Source organism: Mauremys mutica, chromosome 5 (assembly GCF_020497125.1).
Source record: "Mauremys mutica isolate MM-2020 ecotype Southern chromosome 5, ASM2049712v1, whole genome shotgun sequence".
Lineage (NCBI taxonomy): Eukaryota > Metazoa > Chordata > Testudines > Geoemydidae > Mauremys > Mauremys mutica.
Window position 1 is genome coordinate 145,032,251 of NC_059076.1, and position 21,384 is coordinate 145,053,634.

At 52.5% G+C, this 21,384-nt stretch overlaps 1 protein-coding gene across 2 annotated transcripts; it reads left to right on the forward strand.

The window, feature by feature from the left end:
* The first annotated feature begins 4,321 nt into the window (after positions 1 to 4,321).
* LOC123371056 (C-type lectin domain family 4 member F-like) lies at positions 4,322 to 20,015 on the forward strand. Of its 2 annotated transcripts, XM_045018200.1 has the most exons (7): positions 4,322 to 4,452; positions 7,393 to 7,509; positions 8,663 to 8,770; positions 9,909 to 10,049; positions 10,824 to 10,975; positions 17,475 to 17,593; positions 19,584 to 20,015. In XM_045018200.1, the coding sequence occupies exons 1-7, from the start codon at positions 4,392 to 4,394 to the stop codon at positions 19,744 to 19,746; spliced, it is 861 nt and encodes a 286-aa protein (XP_044874135.1). In that variant the 5' UTR covers positions 4,322 to 4,391; the 3' UTR covers positions 19,747 to 20,015. The 2 variants fall into 2 exon arrangements, with proteins under 2 accessions (XP_044874135.1, XP_044874136.1); XM_045018201.1 differs by lacking the exon at positions 7,393 to 7,509 and having other exon boundaries at positions 4,370 to 4,452.
* Positions 20,016 to 21,384: the final 1,369 nt, after the last annotated feature.

Genomic DNA, 21,384 nt, shown 5'->3' on the forward strand with positions numbered 1-21,384 from the left:
CTCACCAGGATGCTTGTGTAACACGCTAACCTTTGATTCCACACGTGCCCCCTCTCATCCCATGTTACCGCCGGAGCAGTGAGCAGGGTCTGTCCCTTTGGACAGCAGAACTCCCACCCGTGGATGGTCACACATAGGAACAAGATGCAGATTTGGGCAGTTGTGGATGCCCCAGGATAGGGCCGGCCTTCGGGGCGGGCGATGTGGATGACTGACCAGGGCGCCACGGTCGCGGGGGAGGGGACGTGGTCCGGAGGCCAGGAGCAGAACACAGGCCTGGCCCCCCACTGCCCCCAGCCTGCCCCTCACCGTGCTTCAGCGGGATGACACTGGAGGCCCCACAACACAAGTGGGCCCAGGACACAGAGCAGGATGCCATGGCTGGGGCGGAGCTGGGGGTATCCCAGGAGGGGAGAGGGCCCCGGCTTCCCCAGGCCCAGCCCCTCCGCTGCACGACCTCCGACAGCCAATCGCACGCGCCGCGCACGGGGATGATGCCTTTACGCTCTCGCCAGAGCCCCACCCGCAAGAGGGGGCCATGAAAGGCTGGGCCCAGGGGGCTGGAACAATGTGAACAGTGGGGTGCTGAGAGCCACTGAACCGAACTGTAACCCTGCATGTGATGGAAACCGCCTCCAGCCAGGGGGTGCGGCAGCCCCCCTAGATCCAGCACCTCTGGCCAGGCACTGCCGACAGAGCGCTGTCATCCGCTTCCCTCACACCTCCTTCCCCCATCCACCCGTCTCTCCCCTCCATGCCCCCCCGCTCCTTCCCCATTCAACCGCCTCCAGCCAGGGGGTGCGGCAGCCCCCCTAGATCCAGCACCTATGGCCAGGTGCTGCCGACAGAGCGCTGTCTTCCTCTTCCCTCACACCTCCTTCCCCCATCCACCCGTCTCTCCCCTCCATGCCCTCCCCTCCCCCTCCTTCCCCATTCAACCGCCTCCCACCTCCACTCCCTACTTCTCCATCCAACTGTCTCTCCCCTCCCCTCCCCCTGCCCCTTCCTTCCCCATCCACCCATCTATCCCCTCCACGCTCCGCCCGCTCCTTCCTCAAACAACCACCTCTCCACTCCCCTCCATCCCCATCCACCCCCCGCACACTTCCTTCCCCATCCCCATACACACCCCTCCCCTCTCCACTTCCTTCCCCTCCTTCCCTATCCAATCGCCTCTCCCCCCCGTACATCCCCCTCCAACCGGCCCTCCCCCACCCCCTGCTTCCCCCTCCAACCATCTCTCCCCTCCACCCCCATCCTTCCTCCCCCTGCTTCCCGCCCTTCCTCAGCTCACCTCCCTGCCCCTCCCCCAGGGTTCCCGAGAGGGCGGGGGCTCAGGGCTGTCGGAGGAGAACAGCAGGTGACGCTGGCCGGGGGTGGAAGTTGGGACCAGGAACCCGGGGGCGGCTGGCCAGCCCCGGGGCAGCTCATGTCACCTCTGACCGACCTGCTTGGTTTGGGGGGTTGGGCTTGTTTTTGAAGGGCAGGGTCGCATATTTATCTCGTGAGACGTGGCAACTTTGGTTGGCTTTTACCTGTCTGCCTTGAGCTGAAAGGCTCTGTAGGCCCCTACCAAAGCCCTGATCCTCCCGATCCCCCCACCTATTTCCTTAGAAAGGTAAATGGGGGGGAAACTGAGGCACAGACAGGTCAGGTAACTTGCCCACGGTCTCCCAGTGAGTCAGGAGCAGAGCAAGGAATAGAAACCGGGAGTCCCTATTGCCAGGTCTTGTCAGGGACCGGACCGGCGGGCACAGCTGCTGCCCGACTCTCACCAGCCTGCTTAGAAGCCTGGCACCCAGCTGAGATCAGTGGCTGCTCAATGTGGATCTTGCTGCTGCAGCTGTAAACATCCTCTTCGTCCAGGCCCTGCTCCGGCCGGCTGCCAGGCCCTGCTCCTGCTCTGCTCCAGCCCCTGCTCCCCTTCGGCTTCAGACGTCCGGTTTGATGCCCAGCCCTGCCCCTGCCTCACTCACTGCTTGCCCCCCACTTCTGGCTTGGGCGTCTGTCTCGCTGGTACTGATCCCGGGCTCTGCCTCTGTGCCCCCCACCCTGGCTCTGCCATTTGGCTTCTGACCCTGGGCCCATTTCCCGGAGGCTGCCCACACTGGACCCAGCTCTAGCCCATTGGCTGAACTCTCGCTTCCACCACTAGGGCTGACCATACATAGAATCATAGAATATCAGGGTTGGAAGGGACCTCAGGAGGTATCTAGTCCAACCCCCTGCTCAAAGCAGGACCAAACCCAACTAAATCATCCCAGCCAGGGCTTTGTCAAGCCTGACCTTAAAAACCTCTAAGGAAGGAGATTCCACCACCTCCCTAGGGAACCCATCCCAGTACTTCACCACCCTCCTAGTGAAATAGTGTTTCCTAATATCCAACCTAAACCTCCCCCACTGCAACTTGAGACCATTGCTCCTTGTTCTGTCATCTTCTACCACTGAGAACAGTCTAGATCCATCCTCTTTGGAACCCCCTTTCAGGTAGTTGAAGGTTTCTATTAAATCCCCCCTCATTCTTCTCTTCTGAAGACTAAATAAGCCCAGTTCCGTCATCCTCTCCTCGTAAGTCATGTGCTCCAGCCCCCTGATCATTTCCATTGCCCTCTGCTGAACTGTCTCCAATTTGTAAACATCCTTTTTGTAGTGGGGGCCCCAAACTGGACGCAATACTCCAGGTGTGGCCTCACCAGTGCTGAATAGAGGGGAATAATCACTTCCCCCGATCTGCTGGCAATGCTCCTACTTATACAGCCCAAAATGCCATTAGCCTTCTTGGCAACAAGGGCACACTGCTGACTCATATCCAGCTTCTCCTCCACTGTAACCCCAGGTCCTTTTCTGCAGAACTGCTGCTTAGCCAGTCAGTCCCCAGCCTGTAGCAGTGCATGGGATTCTTCCTTCCTAAGTGCAAGACTCTGCACTTTTCCTTGTTGAACCTCATCAAGTTTCTTTTGGCCCAATCCTCCAATTTGTCTAGGTCACTCTGGAACCTATCCCTCCCCTCCCCAGACAGACATCGTGGGTGATCCTGGAAATGTGCTAAAGGCAAACCCGGTTCTGTTGTTGTGAATAGGAATGATCTGTGTTTAATACAGCAGCAGAATATTAGGGCTGCAAGGGACCTCAGGAGGTATCTAGTCCAACCCCCTGCTCAAAGCAGGACCAATCCCCAACTAAATCATCCCAGCCAGGGCTTTGTCAAGCCTGACCTTAAAAACCTCTAAGGAACGAGATTCCACCACCTCCCTACATAACCCATTCCAGTGCTTCAGCACTCTCTGAGTGAAAAAGTTTTTCCTAATATCCAACCTAAACCTCCCCCACTGCAACTTGAGACCATTACTCCTTGTTCTGTCATCAGGTACCACAGAGAACAGTCTAGATCCATCCTCTTTGGAACCCCCTTTCAGGTAGTTGAAAGCAGCTATCAAATCCCCCCTCACTCTTCTCTTCTGCAGACTTAACAATCCCAGTTCCCTCAGCCTCTCCTCATAAATCATGTGCTCCAGCCCCCTAATCATTTTTGTTGCCCTCCACTGGACTCTCTCCAATTTATCCACATCCTTCTTGTAGTGTGGGTCCCCAAACTGGACACAGTACTCCAGATGAGGCCTCACCAGTGCTGAGTAGAGGGGAATGATCACATCCCTCGATCTGCTGGAAATGCCCCTACTTATACAACCCAAAATGCCATTAGCCTTCTTGGCAACAAGGGCACACTGCTGACTCATATCCAACTTCTCGTCCACTGTAACCCCTAGGTCCTTTTCTGCAGAACTGCTGCCTAGCCACTCGGTCCCTAGTCTGTAGCAGTGCCTGGGATTCTTCCATCCTAAGTGCAGGACTCTGCACTTGTCCTTGTTGAACCTCATCATATTTCTTTTGGCCCAATCCTCTAATTTGTCTAGGTCCCTCTGTATCCTATCCCTAACCTCCAGCGTATCTACCACTCCTCCCAGTTTAGTGTCATCTGCAAACTTGCTAAGGGTGCAGTCCACACCGTCCTCCAGATCGTTAATGAAGATATTGAATAAAACCGGCCCCAGCACCGTCCCTTGGGGCACTCCACTTGATACCGGCTGCCAACTAGACATGGAGCCGTTGATCATTACCCGTTGAGCCCGATGATCTAGCCAGCTTTCTATCCACCTTATAGTCCAATCATCCAGCCCATACTTCTTTAATTTGCTGGCACGAATACTGTGGGAGTGCTGGCAAGAATACATGGCCCAGCTGGCAACAGGGTGGCTCTCACCGCCAGGCATCACTTCCCATTTCTATTTCTGGGCCAGGGCTGCTGTCAGAGGGAGGCTCTAACCCAGCAGGCTGCTGAAAGGACCCACAGGCCAGTCATCAGGGGCTCGGCTCAGCGCGAAGGCAGGACAATGGCGAGGGACAATATCTATGAGAACATGCCGATGACGGAAGCTGCTCCCCAGCCCAAAGGTAAGCACAAGAGGCTGCACCGGACCCTGGACTCCCGCTGGCCTCTCCTTGGCTTTGTGGTCTCTGCATGAGCGTCCTGGGCAGCGACCGCTTGCTCCACTGACCAGGTCCCCAGAGCTCAGCCTTGTGCTGGCCAGCCAGCACCACGGGCAGTGGGCGAGGGTGCTCGGTCAGTGCTTCCCAGTGCGTTCTCTCCCCTGCCAGTCCCCAGCGGGAGAAGGGCACAGGGGGAGAGATGGGAGTCCCTGCCCAGCATCCCAGCCTCCTGCCGGGCAGCGCAGTGCCATGGGCTGGCCATAAAAGCCAGCCAGGCTCCCCCTCCCCAGCTCACTGCCACCGTCAGCCTCTCCCAGGAGTTCTAGCTGGGTTCAAAAAAGACCTAGATAAGTTCATGGAGGACAAGTCCATCAATGGCTATTAGCCAGGCTGGGCAGGGATGGTGTCCCTAGCCTCTGTTTGCCAGAAGCTGGGAATGGGCAACAGGGGCTGGATCACTTGCTGATTCCCTGTTCTGTTCATTGCCTCTGGGGCACCTGGCACTGGCCACTGTCGGCAGACAGGACACTGGACTGGATGGACCTTTGGTCTGACCCAGTCTGGCCATTTTTATGTTCTTACATTTGGTTGTGCAGGGGTCAGCTGAACAGGGGCCTGCTCCAGAGGTTGTTTATCCCCTTTGGTTTCAGTGCAATCCAGATGCCATGTGGCAGCTGTTCTGGATTGAACACATGAAAGACGCCCAGGAAGGGTCAGGAGACAGGCATGGAGACGGGGCTGACAGAAGTGGAGGGTGTGGCCGTAGGCAGCTGCAGCTCCGCACCGAGCTCAGCTAGGCTCTCTGCAGCGACAAAGGAAAACAGAAGGGGAATGTAGCCTGCACTGGGTCACAGAGAAGCTCTGTCATAAATAAACAGATCACGGTTAAGGTCTCTTTTCCCTGGAAAGGGTTAACAAGCTCAGTAACCTGAGAAACACCCTGACTCATCCCAGAGGACCAATCAAGGGACAGGGGAATTTCAAATCTCTGTGGAGGGAAGCCTTTGTCTGTGTTCCTTTTTTGCTCAGAGAGCTCTTTTTGGATCTAAGAGAGGACAGTCATGTCTCCAAGTTCTCCTGGAGTAGTTTCTACTAATTAATAGCGAGTATTAATTAGAAAGGCGAATTAGTCTTATGATTTGATTTCTATATTTGCAATTGTGTGTTTGCTAAAGGAAATGCTTTATTCCTGTTTGCTGATATTGCTTTTACTGAGAAAGGGGGAGGGGGAATTCTCTCCAGAGATTGATAAGCTTAGACCCTGTATTGTTCTATCTTGAATTACAGAGACAAGTTACTTTCTTTTTATTCTTTAATAAATTCTTTTCTATTAAGGACTTGTTTGGTCTTTCCTTGGGTGGATTCTCAGGGAAAGGGGAGGGGGAGGTATCCCTCTGTAGTTGGATCCCGGTATCTCTCCTAGGAAAAGGGAGGGGGGAGGAAGCAGGGGAAATGGTTTATTTCTCCTGGGTGTAAGAACTCCATGGATTTGGGGCTCTTGGAATCCCCTAGGATTTTGGGGAAGGACTGTGTCTCAATCCACATATCTGATTGAGTGGTGGCAGCTTACTAGATCTAAACTAGGATTTTAGTTTAGAGGGAAACCAAGTCAGGTCCCCACATTGGAGCCCAACAGTTCCAAGTGGGGGTGAGACCTATGACAAGCTCCTCCCGGAATCTGTTTCAGGAAAGGCTGAGAACTGTAAACTCAGTACATTAGTGAGAGGCAGCTTCACCCTTTGGTTAGAGTGAGAGAAGCCACTTCTGCAATGTAATTGGATTACCTGGGGCATCCCCTCCGGCAGCGGCTCCTAGGCAGGGCAGGCCAGGAGGGTCTCCACACGCTGCTGTCCCCAGGGACGGCCCCCACAGCTTCCAGTGGGCCGCAGGGGTGTTCGGGGCAGGGACTTCGTGCAGCGGCACAGCCCCACCACAATGGGCTGCAAGGACGTTCCAGCAGCCACGTGGAACGAGCGCGCAGGAAGCTGTTCAGTCCCGCTGCGCTGCCGGGTGGCAGTGGGCACCCTTGGGCTGCTTTAAATCGCCTGGGGGTGGCAGGCAGAGCCGGGGGACATGCGGGGGGTGCGTGCAGAGCGGGGCAGGCAGGAGCCAGGCCCATGGGCCAGGAATATTCCTGATGCCCGGGAACCACGGGCCCATAGAACTTGCCACTCATGGGTGCGGCAGGCTGAGACTTTCAGGGAGAGGAGAATCTGACAGTCTTGTGTCTCCAAGCAGCTGCCGTTCCCCTTGGGGAGACCAAATCCAGAGCACACCGAGCACACTTACTTCTGTCCACATATAGATCCTGGCTCGAATGCAGCTCTAGTCTTCTCCTTTTAATGTGCAGGGGAGACACAGTCTTCGGGCTTTGCCCTGTGATTCGCCCCTTGGCTGCCTTGCAGGGGGGAGCCCAGCATCCTGGGGATGGGTTATTAGACAGGGATGCTGTAGAAAGGCCCTTCTGGGCACACTGCTGCTGTCAGCCCCACTTTTCTCCTGCAAAGAATCATTTCCCCTCATTTCACTGCCTCGTTGAGTTCATATTTCATAAGTTGTTTCAGGTTCCTTTCCTCACTTAAAAATACTCCTTTGGGCCTGGACTTCACAAGCCTTAAACTTCCCTCTCAAGAAATGCTTAGGCAGGGGGGAACGTCCTGCTCCCAGATCTCTCTCACAGGACGCCTGCCTGGCACTAGAGTCACTCCTGATTTAGGGAGGGTCGCTTTTCTCATTCGAGTTCAAGTCGGTTCTGACCTTATTTGGCCTCATTCCGCTGTTGCTGTTAACCACAGTCAGGGAATAAGAGGCTGAGCAGGTATTGGATTTCGGGGGTGGAGTTTCCTCAGTCAGTGGCATTTGAGCTGTAACTTTCCATGGATACGTTTCTTCTTCTCCTTCAAGGAAATTCTCTCAAGACATCGGTCCCTTGGCGGCACAGGGCAGGGGGCATCGTCATTCCTGTTCTTCTCCTCCTGGGTCTGGCCCTGGCCACGTCCCTCCTTGCTGTGACGGTTCTATGTAAGTTCAACTGCAGCTCCAAGCCCAAAGTTTGCCAGCTTCCATACAGGCCAGCTGGCTCAACTGGGAGGGTTGGGGGGGCACCCCCACATTCCAGCAGAATATCGACCGTGTTTCCAGTCTGTCTCTCCAAATAAATCTCCTGCTCCAGGGAGTTCGGATGGAGCTGTAAGATCTTGCCCTGCTGGTTTGATACTAGCACAAACTTTCTAAGTCTAACGATGGTCCAGCACTGGCACCGGTCACCGGGGGAGGCTGTGGAACCCCCATCACGGGAGGTTTTTCAGGACAGGTTAGACAACCACCTGTCAGGGATGGTCTGGGTGAACTTCATCGTGCCTGAGCATCACCTCAGGACTTCAGATCACATGTGGCAGCCCCACATGCTCAACCTGCGCCCTGAGGGTCACGCTGGGTTCATTCCTGACCACATATCACCAGCACGAGCCTCAGCCCCAGGCATCCTCATGGCACCATTGAAATGCCCTACGGAGAGACCGGACGGCCCAGTGGTTCGGGCGCTTGTCTGGGGCTCAGACTGCTGGGTTTAATTCCCTGCTCTGCCAAAGAGTCCCTGCCCTGGAGCCAGCGAACAGCTGAAAGCAGGGAGCTGGAGTGGAGAGCTCTTGGAGGAGAGGGGAGACAAGCCCCTGTTCCTTAGGGGCAGTGAGTGGCAAAGACGACTGGTGCCTCCCCGTGCTGGGGGGCCACAATCTAAAGGGGAGGACACGTGACTGCCCCACGTGTCTCCTCTGCCCAGCGACCCCCGCGCCCAGCCCAGGGCCACCATGCACTCCCTGCCCTGCCAGAGTTACCTGCGGGGGGCTCTGTCCTTCTCCCGCCGCGCCTCCCCCCAGCACATTCGGCCGCTCTCCCTGGCAGCCAGGCCTGGGCGAGGAGCAGGAGGGAGCCGCGTCTCATGAGGCTGAAGCCGCCACTCCAGGTCCCTGCTCTGTGACATACACCAGGAGAGAGCCCCGAACGGGGCCTTGGCTGTGCCGGTGTCCCTCCTCGGGAGGGAAGCTGTCCAAGATTAAAATAAAAGACGTCATAGAGAACAGCCTCGCGCTCGGAGCATGTTCCTTCTCTGCGCGTGGCTGGTCTCCAGCCGCAGTTCGGTTCAGTTGCTGACCTGCAGACGTGTGATTTCTAGATCTCCGGGCACAGAGCAAGCTGCAAGCGGTTGAAGAAGCGGTGCAGAAGCTCCAAGTCTCTCTGCAGCCTGTCAACGCCTCGGACGCGTCAGCAAAAGAATCGGACAGTAAGTCGCAGGATGAGGGTCTTAGGCATCAGGGTCAGTTCCCCTCCCTTGGCCTGGAAGCTGAGCACTCTCCGGCCTACAGGGATGGAGGGTGCCTGGCATCCTCCTGCTCCTCTCCACAGACTTCCCTGCCAGGTGGTCCCGTCCCCCGTCTAAGGAGCTGCTGCTCTGCACCTTCCTCTGCCAGCGGAGGCTCTGTTCCCAGGGACGGGTGGCTGCTGCAGGATCCCTCCTAGCTCCCTTCCTGGCAGTGGCAGGCTGGCTGCATCCGCCACATGCTCCTGCGCTGGATGCCTAGTGGTCACCATCTTCCGTCCTTTCACTCTTGCTCCCTTCACTCCATAGTTTTCACCTTGGCCCCTGTATTGTCAGGGTTGCATTGGCGGGAAAGACGGATGCAGCTCATGAGACACACAGGGCCGAATTCAGACCCTGGTGTAAGCAGGACGTCAGTGGAGCTGCACTCGTGGGTCTCCATTTGCCCCCCAGTCCCGGAGCCCTCCCTGTGCAGCTCCAATAATTTGGGTACCTGCCACAGTCCCATTGCTGGAGGCAGAGCGCCCCCTTGTGGCCACGTCTCACAACTGTCTGTCTGTCTGGCACAGGGCTGCACATACAAACCCGTCCATGGATCAGGTTATTCAGCGTCCAGTCAGAAAATGGGCCTGAACTAAACCCTGGCACAGAACTCGCCTGAACGCTGGGCTGTTCAAAATCCCGGCCTGGAGCCCGGGGCCAGGGCTCGGGGCCATGGATGTTCTTGCAGCCCCAGCTCTGCCCCATGCTGCAGGGGACCCGCTCACAGCTCACAAGGGGGGAGCGATTGGGAAGAGGTGGCTGGGGAGATTGGGGGGACAGGGCTAGAATTCAGGAGAGCTGGGGTCAATTCCCAGCTCTGCTGCAAACTTCCTGTGTGATCTTGGGCACCTCTCCCTGCACCTCAGTTCCCCTGCAGGAAAATCATCCTTTATTTCTCCCACCTCGCGTCTATTCTGACTGTGAGCTGTTGAGAGCAGGGACTGTCCCCTCCTGTCCGTACAGCGCCTGGCACACAGGGGCCTGCAGGTGCTGCTCCACTACACGTGCTGATAATCAAGTGTTCTGCATCTCCACTGACGTCACTCTGAGTTTCTTCTAGGTCTGCAGCTATTGGATGAAGCGCAGGCAGGAGTCCGGCTGCTGAAAGCCCAGCTGGGTAACGTCAGTGCAGTGTATGGAGAAATCCGGATCCGGCTGGACAACGTCAGTGCAGCGCGAGCAGCAGTGCAAGGTCGCTGCAGTAAGTACTAGCTGCAGTGCTGGCTGGTGCCGTTTCTGCTGGTGCTGAGGATGAACGGAAGATTTCAGGCTCCCAGGCTGACAACGCAGAACCTTTCTCCAGCACCAAGTTCTCTTTCATTAAAAATCACCGGTGGCTGCACCTGTGCCCACACCGTGGTGATCGGTGTGGAGTTAAATTACACCCTAGGCCTCGTTAGCCTAATGGGAGCACCCAGCTGTCAGCTCCTCTTAGACGCTCCAAACCCGTCAGGTTACAGGCAAAAAGTGACCCTGGCATTTCAGCGTATGGGGCGTTACTTTCAGAACCATCCCTGAGCCAGCGCCCCTGGCAGGGTGTTTGGGGAGGTGCCAAATTGCAAAAGACTCGAGACCTTCACCACTTATGATCAATGAAAATTGTTGATACTGAACTGGGAGATCTTCCACCTTGGGCAGCTACATTCCCCCTCCTGAATTCCCCCTGCCAGCTCAGATGAACAGCGAGTCTTCCCTTTCCCATTACGGCCGTGCTGCTCTGCACTGGGACCAGCGCCCATGCTCCAGTGCAGATGCAGCTGCATTTCAGTGCTGGGGGAATGACCACGTGGTGCCTGCTTTCTGCAGCGCTCTTTGGGATCCATCATGTGCCCAGAGAATGATGCTGGAGAATCCAAAGTTCCCTGGGCTTCGGGCAGGTGAAGGGCAGGGGAAATGCAGCTCTAGAAACCCTGAGCTCCCTGCGTGTGTCCCTGTGACTTTAGCCCGGGTGTCTCACCTCAGTCTCTGCTCCTAGGTGACGTGCTGACAAAGCTCTCCAGGGGCTGGAAGTTTTACGGTGGGAACCTCTATTACTTTTCACAAGAAAGGAAGTCGTGGGACGAGGCCGAGCGGTTTTGTGTGTCTCAGGACTCGCACCTGACCTCTGTCTCCTCCCAGGCGGAACAGGTGAGTGCAGGAACTTCCTAGGAGCTTGGACAATGGGTCAGTGCATTGTTTCCTACCAGAAGAAGGCAGAAGGTGGCAGCAGAGGTTGCAAACTATCGGAGAGGATGCCCAGCCTTGGTACCTGACTCAAGGGATTCACCCATCAATGTAAGAGCAGAGATGAGGCAGAGGAACAGAGCCAGGATCTGGACTTCCTAGAGTCTGGGGTGCCAGGGGAGGGGGATTTGGGGTCAGGCTCATTTCTGATTTTCCCTACTTCCCATGTAGCATTTCCTGCAAACCCAATGGCCTTTCCCAGCGAGGACCCCTTTGATCCCTCTCCCCAGGCCTGAGCTCCTCCTGGACAATCTAGAAGCCTGTATCTGGAAGGCTTGTGTGCAAGGGGCCATGCACCTCTCAGAGAATCCTCTCCCCCCACGTGCCCACTGCAGCCCTCACCCCAGGCCTCTGCGGCACTTTCGGAGGAGGAAAATCCCACCCTCCGGCAGGGCCAGACTTTGCACCCAGTTCTCTGCTCCGAGCTTTGCCTCCTGCAAGGGCAGGGGGCTGGAGTGAACTCTGAGGTGCCCGTCAGTACCTGCCGCAGCCCAGCTCTGAGGGGGCCGTGGGGGGAGTGTTCTGAGACATGTCCCTGCTGTTAGCCCCAGGCAGATACAGATGCAGACACACACACAGAGCTGCTCCAGGGCTCCCTCGGGGCCTCCCAGCTAGTCACTGTCAGCGTTGGGGGCAGGACACGGCGTCTCCCGCTGCCCAGTGCCCTGCTCACACCACCAGACGCCCTTTCCTCTCCCCCAAAATCTGTTCAGCCCAGGTGTGACAGAGCGATTCTGGCGGGACCCAACTGAGAGTGCCAAATCAGGACCAATTGCTTAAACTGGGCAGTCACAGCCCTAGGCTGGGGTTTTTCCACCTCTAAGGCCAACCAAACCAGCCAGACAAAAAGGACTTTGGTCTCACCCCACTGGCTAACCACAAGTCACACAAGCAATTTCCTTAGACACTCCAGTCTCCCAGCATCACCACCAGTGCACTCGTCCTGGGGATGAATGGTTATGAAAACCAACACCCCAATAAAAGAAAAAGGTTCTCTCGATCCCAAAGGACCAAGCCCCAGACCCAGGTCAATATACACATCAGATCTTACCCACAAATCACGCTGTTGCCAATCCTTTAGAATCTAAAATCTAAAGGTTTATTTACAAAGGGAAAAAGGTAGAGATGAGAGGTAGAATTGGTTAAATGGAATCAATTACATACAGTAATGGCAAAGTTCTTAGTTTAGGCTTGCAGCAGAGATGGAGTAAACTGCAGGTTCAAATTGAGTCTCTGGAACATCCCCCGCTGGGATGGGTCATTCAGTCCCTGGTGTAGAGCTTCAGTTTGTAGCAAAAATCCCTCCAGAGGTCAGAAGCAGGATTGAAGACCAGATGGAGATGAAGCATCAGCCTTATATAGGCTTTTCCAGGTGTAAGAATCTCTTTGTCTTCACTGTGGAAATTTACAGCAAGATGGAGCCTGGAGTCACATGGGCCAGTCCCTGCATACCTTGCTGAGTCACAAGGCGTGTCTGCCTTCTCTCCATGGGTCCATTGTGTCCTTAATGGTCCTTAATGGGCCATCAAACAGGCTAGGCAGAGCTAACACCAGCTTGTCTGGGAGACTTCCCCCAGAAGCACAGCACAAACTTGAAATACAGACAGCATAGAGCCAACATTCATAACTTCAACTAAAAATGATACAGACATATAGACAGCATAATTATAATCAGCAACCCAGAACCTGGTCTTAGACACCTTATATGACCCCCTTTACTTAGGATTTGGAGCCACTACAGGACCTTGGTTGCAACCCATGTTCTATATGGTCCCCATTTATATCAATAACGTCACACCCCCAACGCAAAATTGATGCAGGAAGGGATGACAAAACATCGCTGACTGCATCCCAAGAGCCCCCTTTCCTTGGGTCTGTCTCACTACAGCTAGTGTTGGGCTAGAGGCCGTACCAGTGTATAACCAAAATGGTTTATCAAAGTCATGTTTAATAACATGAATGGATCTCTTTACAAACTCAAGGTATAACTTGGTTAGCTTTTGCAGCATGGTTCCTGTATGTTTCATGTGATCTTGCCAAGAGCTAAAGAAAATAGCTACTTTATCCATACCAGTTCTGGCCAATGTTTTGAACCCAAATAACATTAAACCAATGTAGATATTGAGGTTGTTCATAGTACAGGAATCTTGGCATTTAGCCATGAAAGCAATATGGTAGTGTGCCTCAGTTTCCCCTTTCATACAGCACATCAGGTCTGGAATGTATTTTCCCCTGTGAAAAGTTCCAACACTGTTTACATGCATTAACTGTGAAACATCAGTATAGCAAGGCCCTTTAACATAAAGTGTGTTTTCATGTATTCCTTTCAACATGTTTAAGGGATTTTCCAAAAGATTAGGCACATTGTACATTGTTACAGTTCTTGGCCATAGCAACACATTAGTTACAAAAATTAGCATTAGCAATAACAACAAATTCATTGCAAGTGTCCATTTACAATCATGTTTGTCATGCCACACCCTTGGCTCAATACCATTGGAGTTTGGGCATTTTAGGGTTAACCTGTGGCTTCCCTTTGCAAAATTCAGTCTTCTCTTTCCTTCTGGATTAAACCCTGATTTCTCTTGCTTAACAGAATTCACTGGCTGATGGGGCGGGCCCTCTGTGCTAACAGCTATTAGCAATTCTGTCTTCTCCCTGCCAGCCAAGTAATTCGCATCAACCCAGACACTAGCTTTTAACTCTTCAGCTGCTATGGATTCCAAGGCTGGACTTTGTCTCACAGAGGTACCACACAAATCCAAAGAGTCTGAGGGTGAGAGCTGGCTTGCTCTCCCCTGCCTCCTCAAGCATTTAGCCATACAACTGTTCTGCTCTGAAACACCAGTAACTGAATCTGTCCTCAGATCCTGAAGCACAGACTGCTCACTTACAGATTCAGCATGGAGACATTCCTGTCCCAACAGCATTGTCTCCCCACCAACAAGCTGGCCACACACAGCCAGGTGGTTATAGGGCTGCTCAACTTCCTTAACAGCTTCTACTCCACCTGAGACCTTTTCAAAGCTGCCCACACTGGATCTCTCAAAAGGAAAGTCAGTGGATCCATTCACAACAGAAAATTTCTGGCTGTTAGGAACTGAAATTTTCTTGATTAAATCACTTTTACACCCTTCAGTTGCAGTAAACTGCTTGCACAGGCTACCATGAGGATTCCTTTCCCTAGGAGCTTCTCTAAGCAGCAATTCACCCCTCACAGAAATTCTGCCCTTCCCCTCTTCACCTAGGGCTTGCTCTACAGGAACACTTCCCTGAGCAACCACAGATGCTACAGACTTTCTAGATAACAGGTTAGAAACAATCTCCTTCCCTTGGCCATGAACAAGTTCAGGAATCTTTTCCTTCTTGCTACAAGTTGTCAAACTGTCAGTCGGTAACACAATTAAATCACCTTTATGCTCTCCTTGTGCCCTGGCTGGGGTATCACCCTGATCAGACAGAGTTGCTGCACCCTTTTCCAACCACACATTAGCAACTGGCAAACCACAAGCACCAGAATTGTCTGTTCTCTGGGATTTTGCTAAGACACTAACTGGATGCAACCTAGTCACAGGGCCATTCTCCCCAGCAGACCCAAACTCAGGACCATTCCCTTCCTGGGCTTTAGCTGTATTTACAACCAACTTCGAGACAACTGAATCACCCTCAACCATCACAGGCTGACAGGCACCTTCTGTCTGCTCCACAGACACAGAAGAGCCGGAGACACATTCTCCTTCCCCAGACACCCAGCTTGGGATTTTACTTCCCTTGTCCCAGCACACAGGGCTGTTCACAGACAACTGCTTGGAGACTGGGGTAGCTTCCTTTACAGGCAAGTCAATACTCCTGACAGACACAGGCACATTCCCTCCACTGTCGCATTTTTCCACACAGGAAACAGGTAAGGGATAGGGACACTCATCTTCCACTATCCCTCCCTTCCCAAACTGCTGATTAGACAAAGCCATCAGCTCACAAGGCTGCCTAGGCTCCTCCAAACTTTCCCTTCCAGGCACATTGCCTCTTCCAACAGATAAGCTGCTGCTCTTTTCACTACACTGAGCTACTTTTAGCAAATCACAGTTACCCATTTCAGGTTTACTTCTACAAGCTGCACTAGCCACCAATCCATTACCCATTACAAATTTACCCTTTCCTTCCTCAGTTAGGGCTTTAACCTGACCATTTACTTTAATCTGCTCCTGAGAAACCTTTTCCTCACCACTGAGATTTTTCTGCTCTTGATCTAACTCCAGATTTCCTTCTGAGACATCAGACAGACATTCAGAAACTTCATTCCCAGACACACTGCTTTTTTGCACAGACAAACCTTTGGAGCAACCCTCCTCAGGCAAATCATTGCCCACAATAGACACAGGTTTAAGATCATTCCTCTCCTGTGACTGGCTACCTGGACTGAACAAAGCTGTAACATTCTCCCCAATTAAAAGATCTTTAGGCAATAACTTCCTGACGCCAGCTATCACTTCATGCTGAGCCCCATTCCACTCAAGGTGGATTCTAGCTAAAGGCACACGGACAGTAAACTCACAGAGGATCACAACATTCACACTCTGATTTGGTAAATAATCTTCCTCTTTGACCAGATCTGCTTTAACAAGAGTGATGTTAGAAGCCATAATTTGCCCTAAACAGCTTTCACCATTGACTTTTACACACTCTATGAATTTTCCATTACCATTCCCATCCATAGCACTGGCACAATTTATGGGGCCACCCCCTACTGAACACACAGTAACAGCATTGACATAAAAGGTGGCATTGTTGGGGTACATTTGGTTACCCCCAGACAACTGCTCAGAGTTATACAACATACCAACATTGTTACAAACTGGACTTTCAAGAGGATACAGTTTCTGCCGTTCTTCCCTTGCTTTTTTGACTTGGAGTTGGAGTCTAGCTGTCTCCTGTTGCATCTGTCGAGTTTTCTTCTCAGCAGCCAGCAGCTCCAGACGCCTCTTACGAGCTTTTTCTTCTCTCCTAGCAACTTCTTTCTTTCTCTCATCAGCCTCTTTCTCCATTCGAATTTCTGCCAGTTCTTGCTCATAATCAAACTGCAGGCTGTCTCTCAAGGCTTGCAGTTTCCTTGCTTTTCCTGATGCTTTCTGTCGCATGGTCACTGATCTTTAACCAACCAAACTCTCAATCCCAAAGTTAAAATTTGGATAGCGTGGGGTTCTGACCCAAAGCTTAATTGACCTGGTTCTGTGGATCCTGCCGACTACGCCACTGTGACAGAGCGATTCTGGCGGGACCCAACTGAGAGTGCCAAATCAGGACCAATTGCTTAAACTGGGCAGTCACAGCCCTAGGCTGGGGTTTTTCCACCTCTAAGGCCAACCAAACCAGCCAGACAAAAAGGACTTTGGTCTCACCCCACTGGCTAACCACAAGTCACACAAGCAATTTCCTTAGACACTCCAGTCTCCCAGCATCACCACCAGTGCACTCGTCCTGGGGATGAATGGTTATGAAAACCAACACCCCAATAAAAGAAAAAGGTTCTCTCGATCCCAAAGGACCAAGCCCCAGACCCAGGTCAATATACACATCAGATCTTACCCACAAATCACGCTGTTGCCAATCCTTTAGAATCTAAAATCTAAAGGTTTATTTACAAAGGGAAAAAGGTAGAGATGAGAGGTAGAATTGGTTAAATGGAATCAATTACATACAGTAATGGCAAAGTTCTTAGTTTAGGCTTGCAGCAGAGATGGAGTAAACTGCAGGTTCAAATTGAGTCTCTGGAACATCCCCCGCTGGGATGGGTCATTCAGTCCCTGGTGTAGAGCTTCAGTTTGTAGCAAAAATCCCTCCAGAGGTCAGAAGCAGGATTGAAGACCAGATGGAGATGAAGCATCAGCCTTATATAGGCTTTTCCAGGTGTAAGAATCTCTTTGTCTTCACTGTGGAAATTTACAGCAAGATGGAGCCTGGAGTCACATGGGCCAGTCCCTGCATACCTTGCTGAGTCACAAGGCGTGTCTGCCTTCTCTCCATGGGTCCATTGTGTCCTTAATGGTCCTTAATGGGCCATCAAACAGGCTAGGCAGAGCTAACACCAGCTTGTCTGGGAGACTTCCCCCAGAAGCACAGCACAAACTTGAAATACAGACAGCATAGAGCCAACATTCATAACTTCAACTAAAAATGATACAGACATATAGACAGCATAATTATAATCAGCAACCCAGAACCTGGTCTTAGACACCTTATATGACCCCCTTTACTTAGGATTTGGAGCCACTACAGGACCTTGGTTGCAACCCATGTTCTATATGGTCCCCATTTATATCAATAACGTCACACCAGGCAGCTGCGGCTGCATCCTGCAGCCTCTCTTGGGTGACCTGCACATGCTGCAAACTGTGTTGTGCAGGAGTTTCTCTCCAGCAAGACCCAGGGAGAAGCTCACTGGATTGGACTCACCGACCGGGAGACAGAAGGCAGCTGGCGCTGGGCGGATGGCACAGAATACAGAGCAGACGCAAGCAGGGGGTGAGTAAAGCTTGAGAGACGTGATTATTTATTACACGTTTGGTCACAAGCTCTTTCGGGCAGCGTCTGTACGGCCCCTGGTGTCTATGCAGCACCCGGCACAGTGGGCCCGATCCTGAGGGAGGCCCCCGGGCGCTGCCACGACAGCAGTGAATCCTCTCAGGAATTTCTGCTAATGCCCCTTTGCTTAGAGCAGGAGCCTCAACACGGAGTGTGTGTTCAGTGCCCACTGAGACCCAGGGCCAGAGCCTCCCCTGGGGTAACTCGGCATTGACTTGAATGAACCACAGGGATTTACACCAGCTGAGGGTCTGGCCCCAAGTCGACTCAGTGCAGCCAGGGGAGTCTGGAGTGAGCGGCAGGTTCCCGCTCTCCTTGGGATTGCGCTGCGCTCTCCCCTCGGTCAGGCTGGGCACGGGGAGGCTGTGGGGCCGGGGGCATGGCCGGAGCCAGCTGCAGTCGGTGCAGTGACCTCAGGCGGCTGTGGGCGAGGCCCATAAGCAGGGCCAGGGAGAAGTTAATGACTGACCCCCGCTGCCCTCTCTTCCCGTTCCTGCGTTCCCATCCCGGGGGTGCCTGGGACGTGCTGTGCCACCTGCTCTGGTTCTGGGCACTGAGATCCGAGTTGCTGCTGCTCAGCGTTTGTGTGACGGTGCGATTCTGGCGGGACCCAACTGAAAGTGCCAATTCAGGACCAATTGCTTAAACAGGGCAGTCACAGCCCTAGGCTGGGGTTTTTCCACCTCTAAGGCCAACCAAACCAGCCAGACAAAAAGGACTTTGGTCTCACCCCCCTGGCTAACCACAAGTCACACAAGCAATTTCCTTAGACACTCCAGTCTCCCAGCATCACCACCAGTGCACTCGTCCTGGGGATGAATGGTTATGAAAACCAACACCCCAATAAAAGAAAAAGGTTCCCTCGATCCCAAAGGACCAAGCCTCAGACCCAGGCCAATATACACATCAGATCTTACCCACAAATCACGCTGTTGCCAATCCTTTAGAATCTAAAATCTAAAGGTTTATTCATAAAGGGAAAAAGGTAGAGATGAGAGGTAGAATTGGTTAAATGGAATCAATTACATACAGTAATGGCAAAGTTCTTAGTTCAGGCTTGCAGCAGAGATGGAGTAAACTGCAGGTTCAAATTGAGTCTCTGGAATACACCCCCGCTGGGATGGGTCAGTCAGTCCTTTGTGCCGAGCTTCAGCTTGTAGCAAAATCCCTCCAGAGGTCAGAAGCAAGATTGAAGACAAGATGGAGATGATGCCTCAGCCTTATATAGACTTTTCCAGGTGTAAGAATCCCTTTGTCCTCACGGTGGAAACTTACAGCAAAAATAAAATGGAGTTTGCAGTCACATTGACAAGTTTCTGCATACTTTGCTGAGTCACAAGGCGTGTCTGCCTTCTCTCCATGGGTCAATTGTGTAGCTGATGGCCCTTTAATGGGCCATCAAGCCAGCTATGCAGGGCTAACATCAGCTTGTCTGGGATCTTTCCCAGAAGCAGAGCATAATACAAACTACAGACAGTACAGAGCCAATACTTATAACTTCAACTACAAAATGATACACAGACATACAGACAGCATCATCATAACCAGCAACCCAGAACCTGGTCTTAGACACCTTATACGACCCCCTTTACTTAGGATTTGGTGCCACCACAGGACCTTGGTTGCAACCCATGTTCTATATGGTTCCCATTTATATCAATAACGTCACAGTTTGGAGCCACACACTGACTTTGGCTCTTTGCTGGCCTGTCAGGCGCAGGGCAGGTGCTACCCCCGGCCGTCAGAAGCCCTTCGTTACCATGGCCACAAGAGCTGTGGAGAACTCTGAGGGGTGGCCGGGGGGTGCATCGCTTCACCGCGTCATTGCTGGGGGTCTTGGTCCCCTGCCAGCAACAGAGTCCACAGAGCAGAACTGAGCTCAGGAACTGGCTGTGGTTCTCCACGGAGACATTAACACTCTGATCCGTAGGTTCTGGGCGGAGAATCAGCCAGACAACTGGGATCAGGGGATTGGAGGCAGAGAAGACTGTGTTCACATCCATCCAATCAACCGGAATTTTTGGAATGATATCGACTGCACTGAGCCTTCTAAGTGGATGTGTAAGCAGGCCCATGGACAGGCTGGGGTGTGACATGCAGGTCCCAGCACCTCAGAAAGCGCCTTAATTTCCAAACTAGAATATTTCCCAGCCACCTGCTGGTGAGGAACCCTGTGCACTGAGTGGGGCCGCATGGGATGTGCATTGCAGGGACGCTTTGTCTTGGTGTGATATTTCTGGCTGTAGCAGAGAGAGCTGCCCTTATGCTGCTCAGTGTGGCTGGCTTTTAATTTGTATGTTTCCAGGTCTGTCACTGAATAATTCCTTGGATCATGGAGTTATTGTTTCATAATCACCGAATAAATAATTATTTGCTTGACTTGAATTTCTAATTTTTGCACCTTTTGATCAGATGTTGTGATGATGTCACAACGATATATGTTGTCAGAGTGGTACCGGTGTGGTGCTCTGCTCTCTCCTTGTTGATATCACTCGGCTGCGTGTGTGAGTTCCCTCTGTGTGCTGCCCCAGCTCTGCAGATAGCTGACACAGCAGACCCAACGAGAACCCCCAATAACCACAGAGTCCAGTAAGATGCAAAGTCACGTCAACTAGGTTTATTGCGACCTCGGACACAATGGCAGTTCCCCGTAGATTACTTAGTCTACCGGGCATACTACGAGAAAGTGCCTCTTGGCAATGGACTCAGCTCAGTCAGTGGCGGGATTTTCCACTGCCCCCTAGGCTGGACAGAGACACCGCCCCAAGGATGCATTCTTATACACAGATACAAACAAGTTACACGTCACACCTGACGTATTGAGGTGCAACCCCTCTACGTAGCACGGTACAACCCCTCTATGTATTAAGGTGCCGCCTCTCACCTTGTACATGTTGGTTCGATCAAAACAACTCTATCCATCATATTACCCTTTTGCCCCTGTCATTGGGATGGGTCGGCCTGTCTCTTTATTATCTATGGAATGTTTCAATATAGTGTATTCTAGTGCTGTGTTAATACTTTGGTATGCTAAGTGAATATATGTTTATTCAGCATCAGCCCTTTCCGTGCCAGCTTCTGTGAGCAGGGCCTGCCTCTGGCTCACAGCTTAACTTTGCTTTATGTTAGCAAAGTCTTGACCATTACTTTAGTTCAGGCCTCAGGCCTCATACTGGGCCTTTATCAGGGCCTGCACTTACTACAATATATATATATACGTTACAAAGTCCAATTGTATGTGGTAAGCAAGGTATGTCGCACAATATGTTTGGGCCACCAAGGAGATAAATTCAGGCTCAGCTGGGAGACCGGCTTCAACAGCTGTTCGAATTCTCCTATCGCTGCGCCGCTGTGCCACGTATCAAAACGTGTCTGCCCCTTCCAACCCAACAGGAGCAGTCCCTCCCAAAACTGTCACGTCCTTGGAAGGACCCAATCGGTTGTTTTTCTGCATCTCAGGCTGCTCTTCCTTCAAAGCTGTGGAATATTTATTTCCAAGAGCATTTATTACTGGGAGAAAGATGACAGCCCTGAGGATTGATGTCTACAGCAAGTAGCTCTGCTGACAGACCTTTACCAACACCCCCCCTCCTCACTGGGGATGGGGTAGCTCCATCTGTGAGACCCACTCAGTTCTTAACCAATAAGCTACCAATAATGGTGGTGGTTTGGGGGCACCTCTCTACCGGGACCACAAGATTCTTTCCACAGAAGATGATGAACAGCAACCA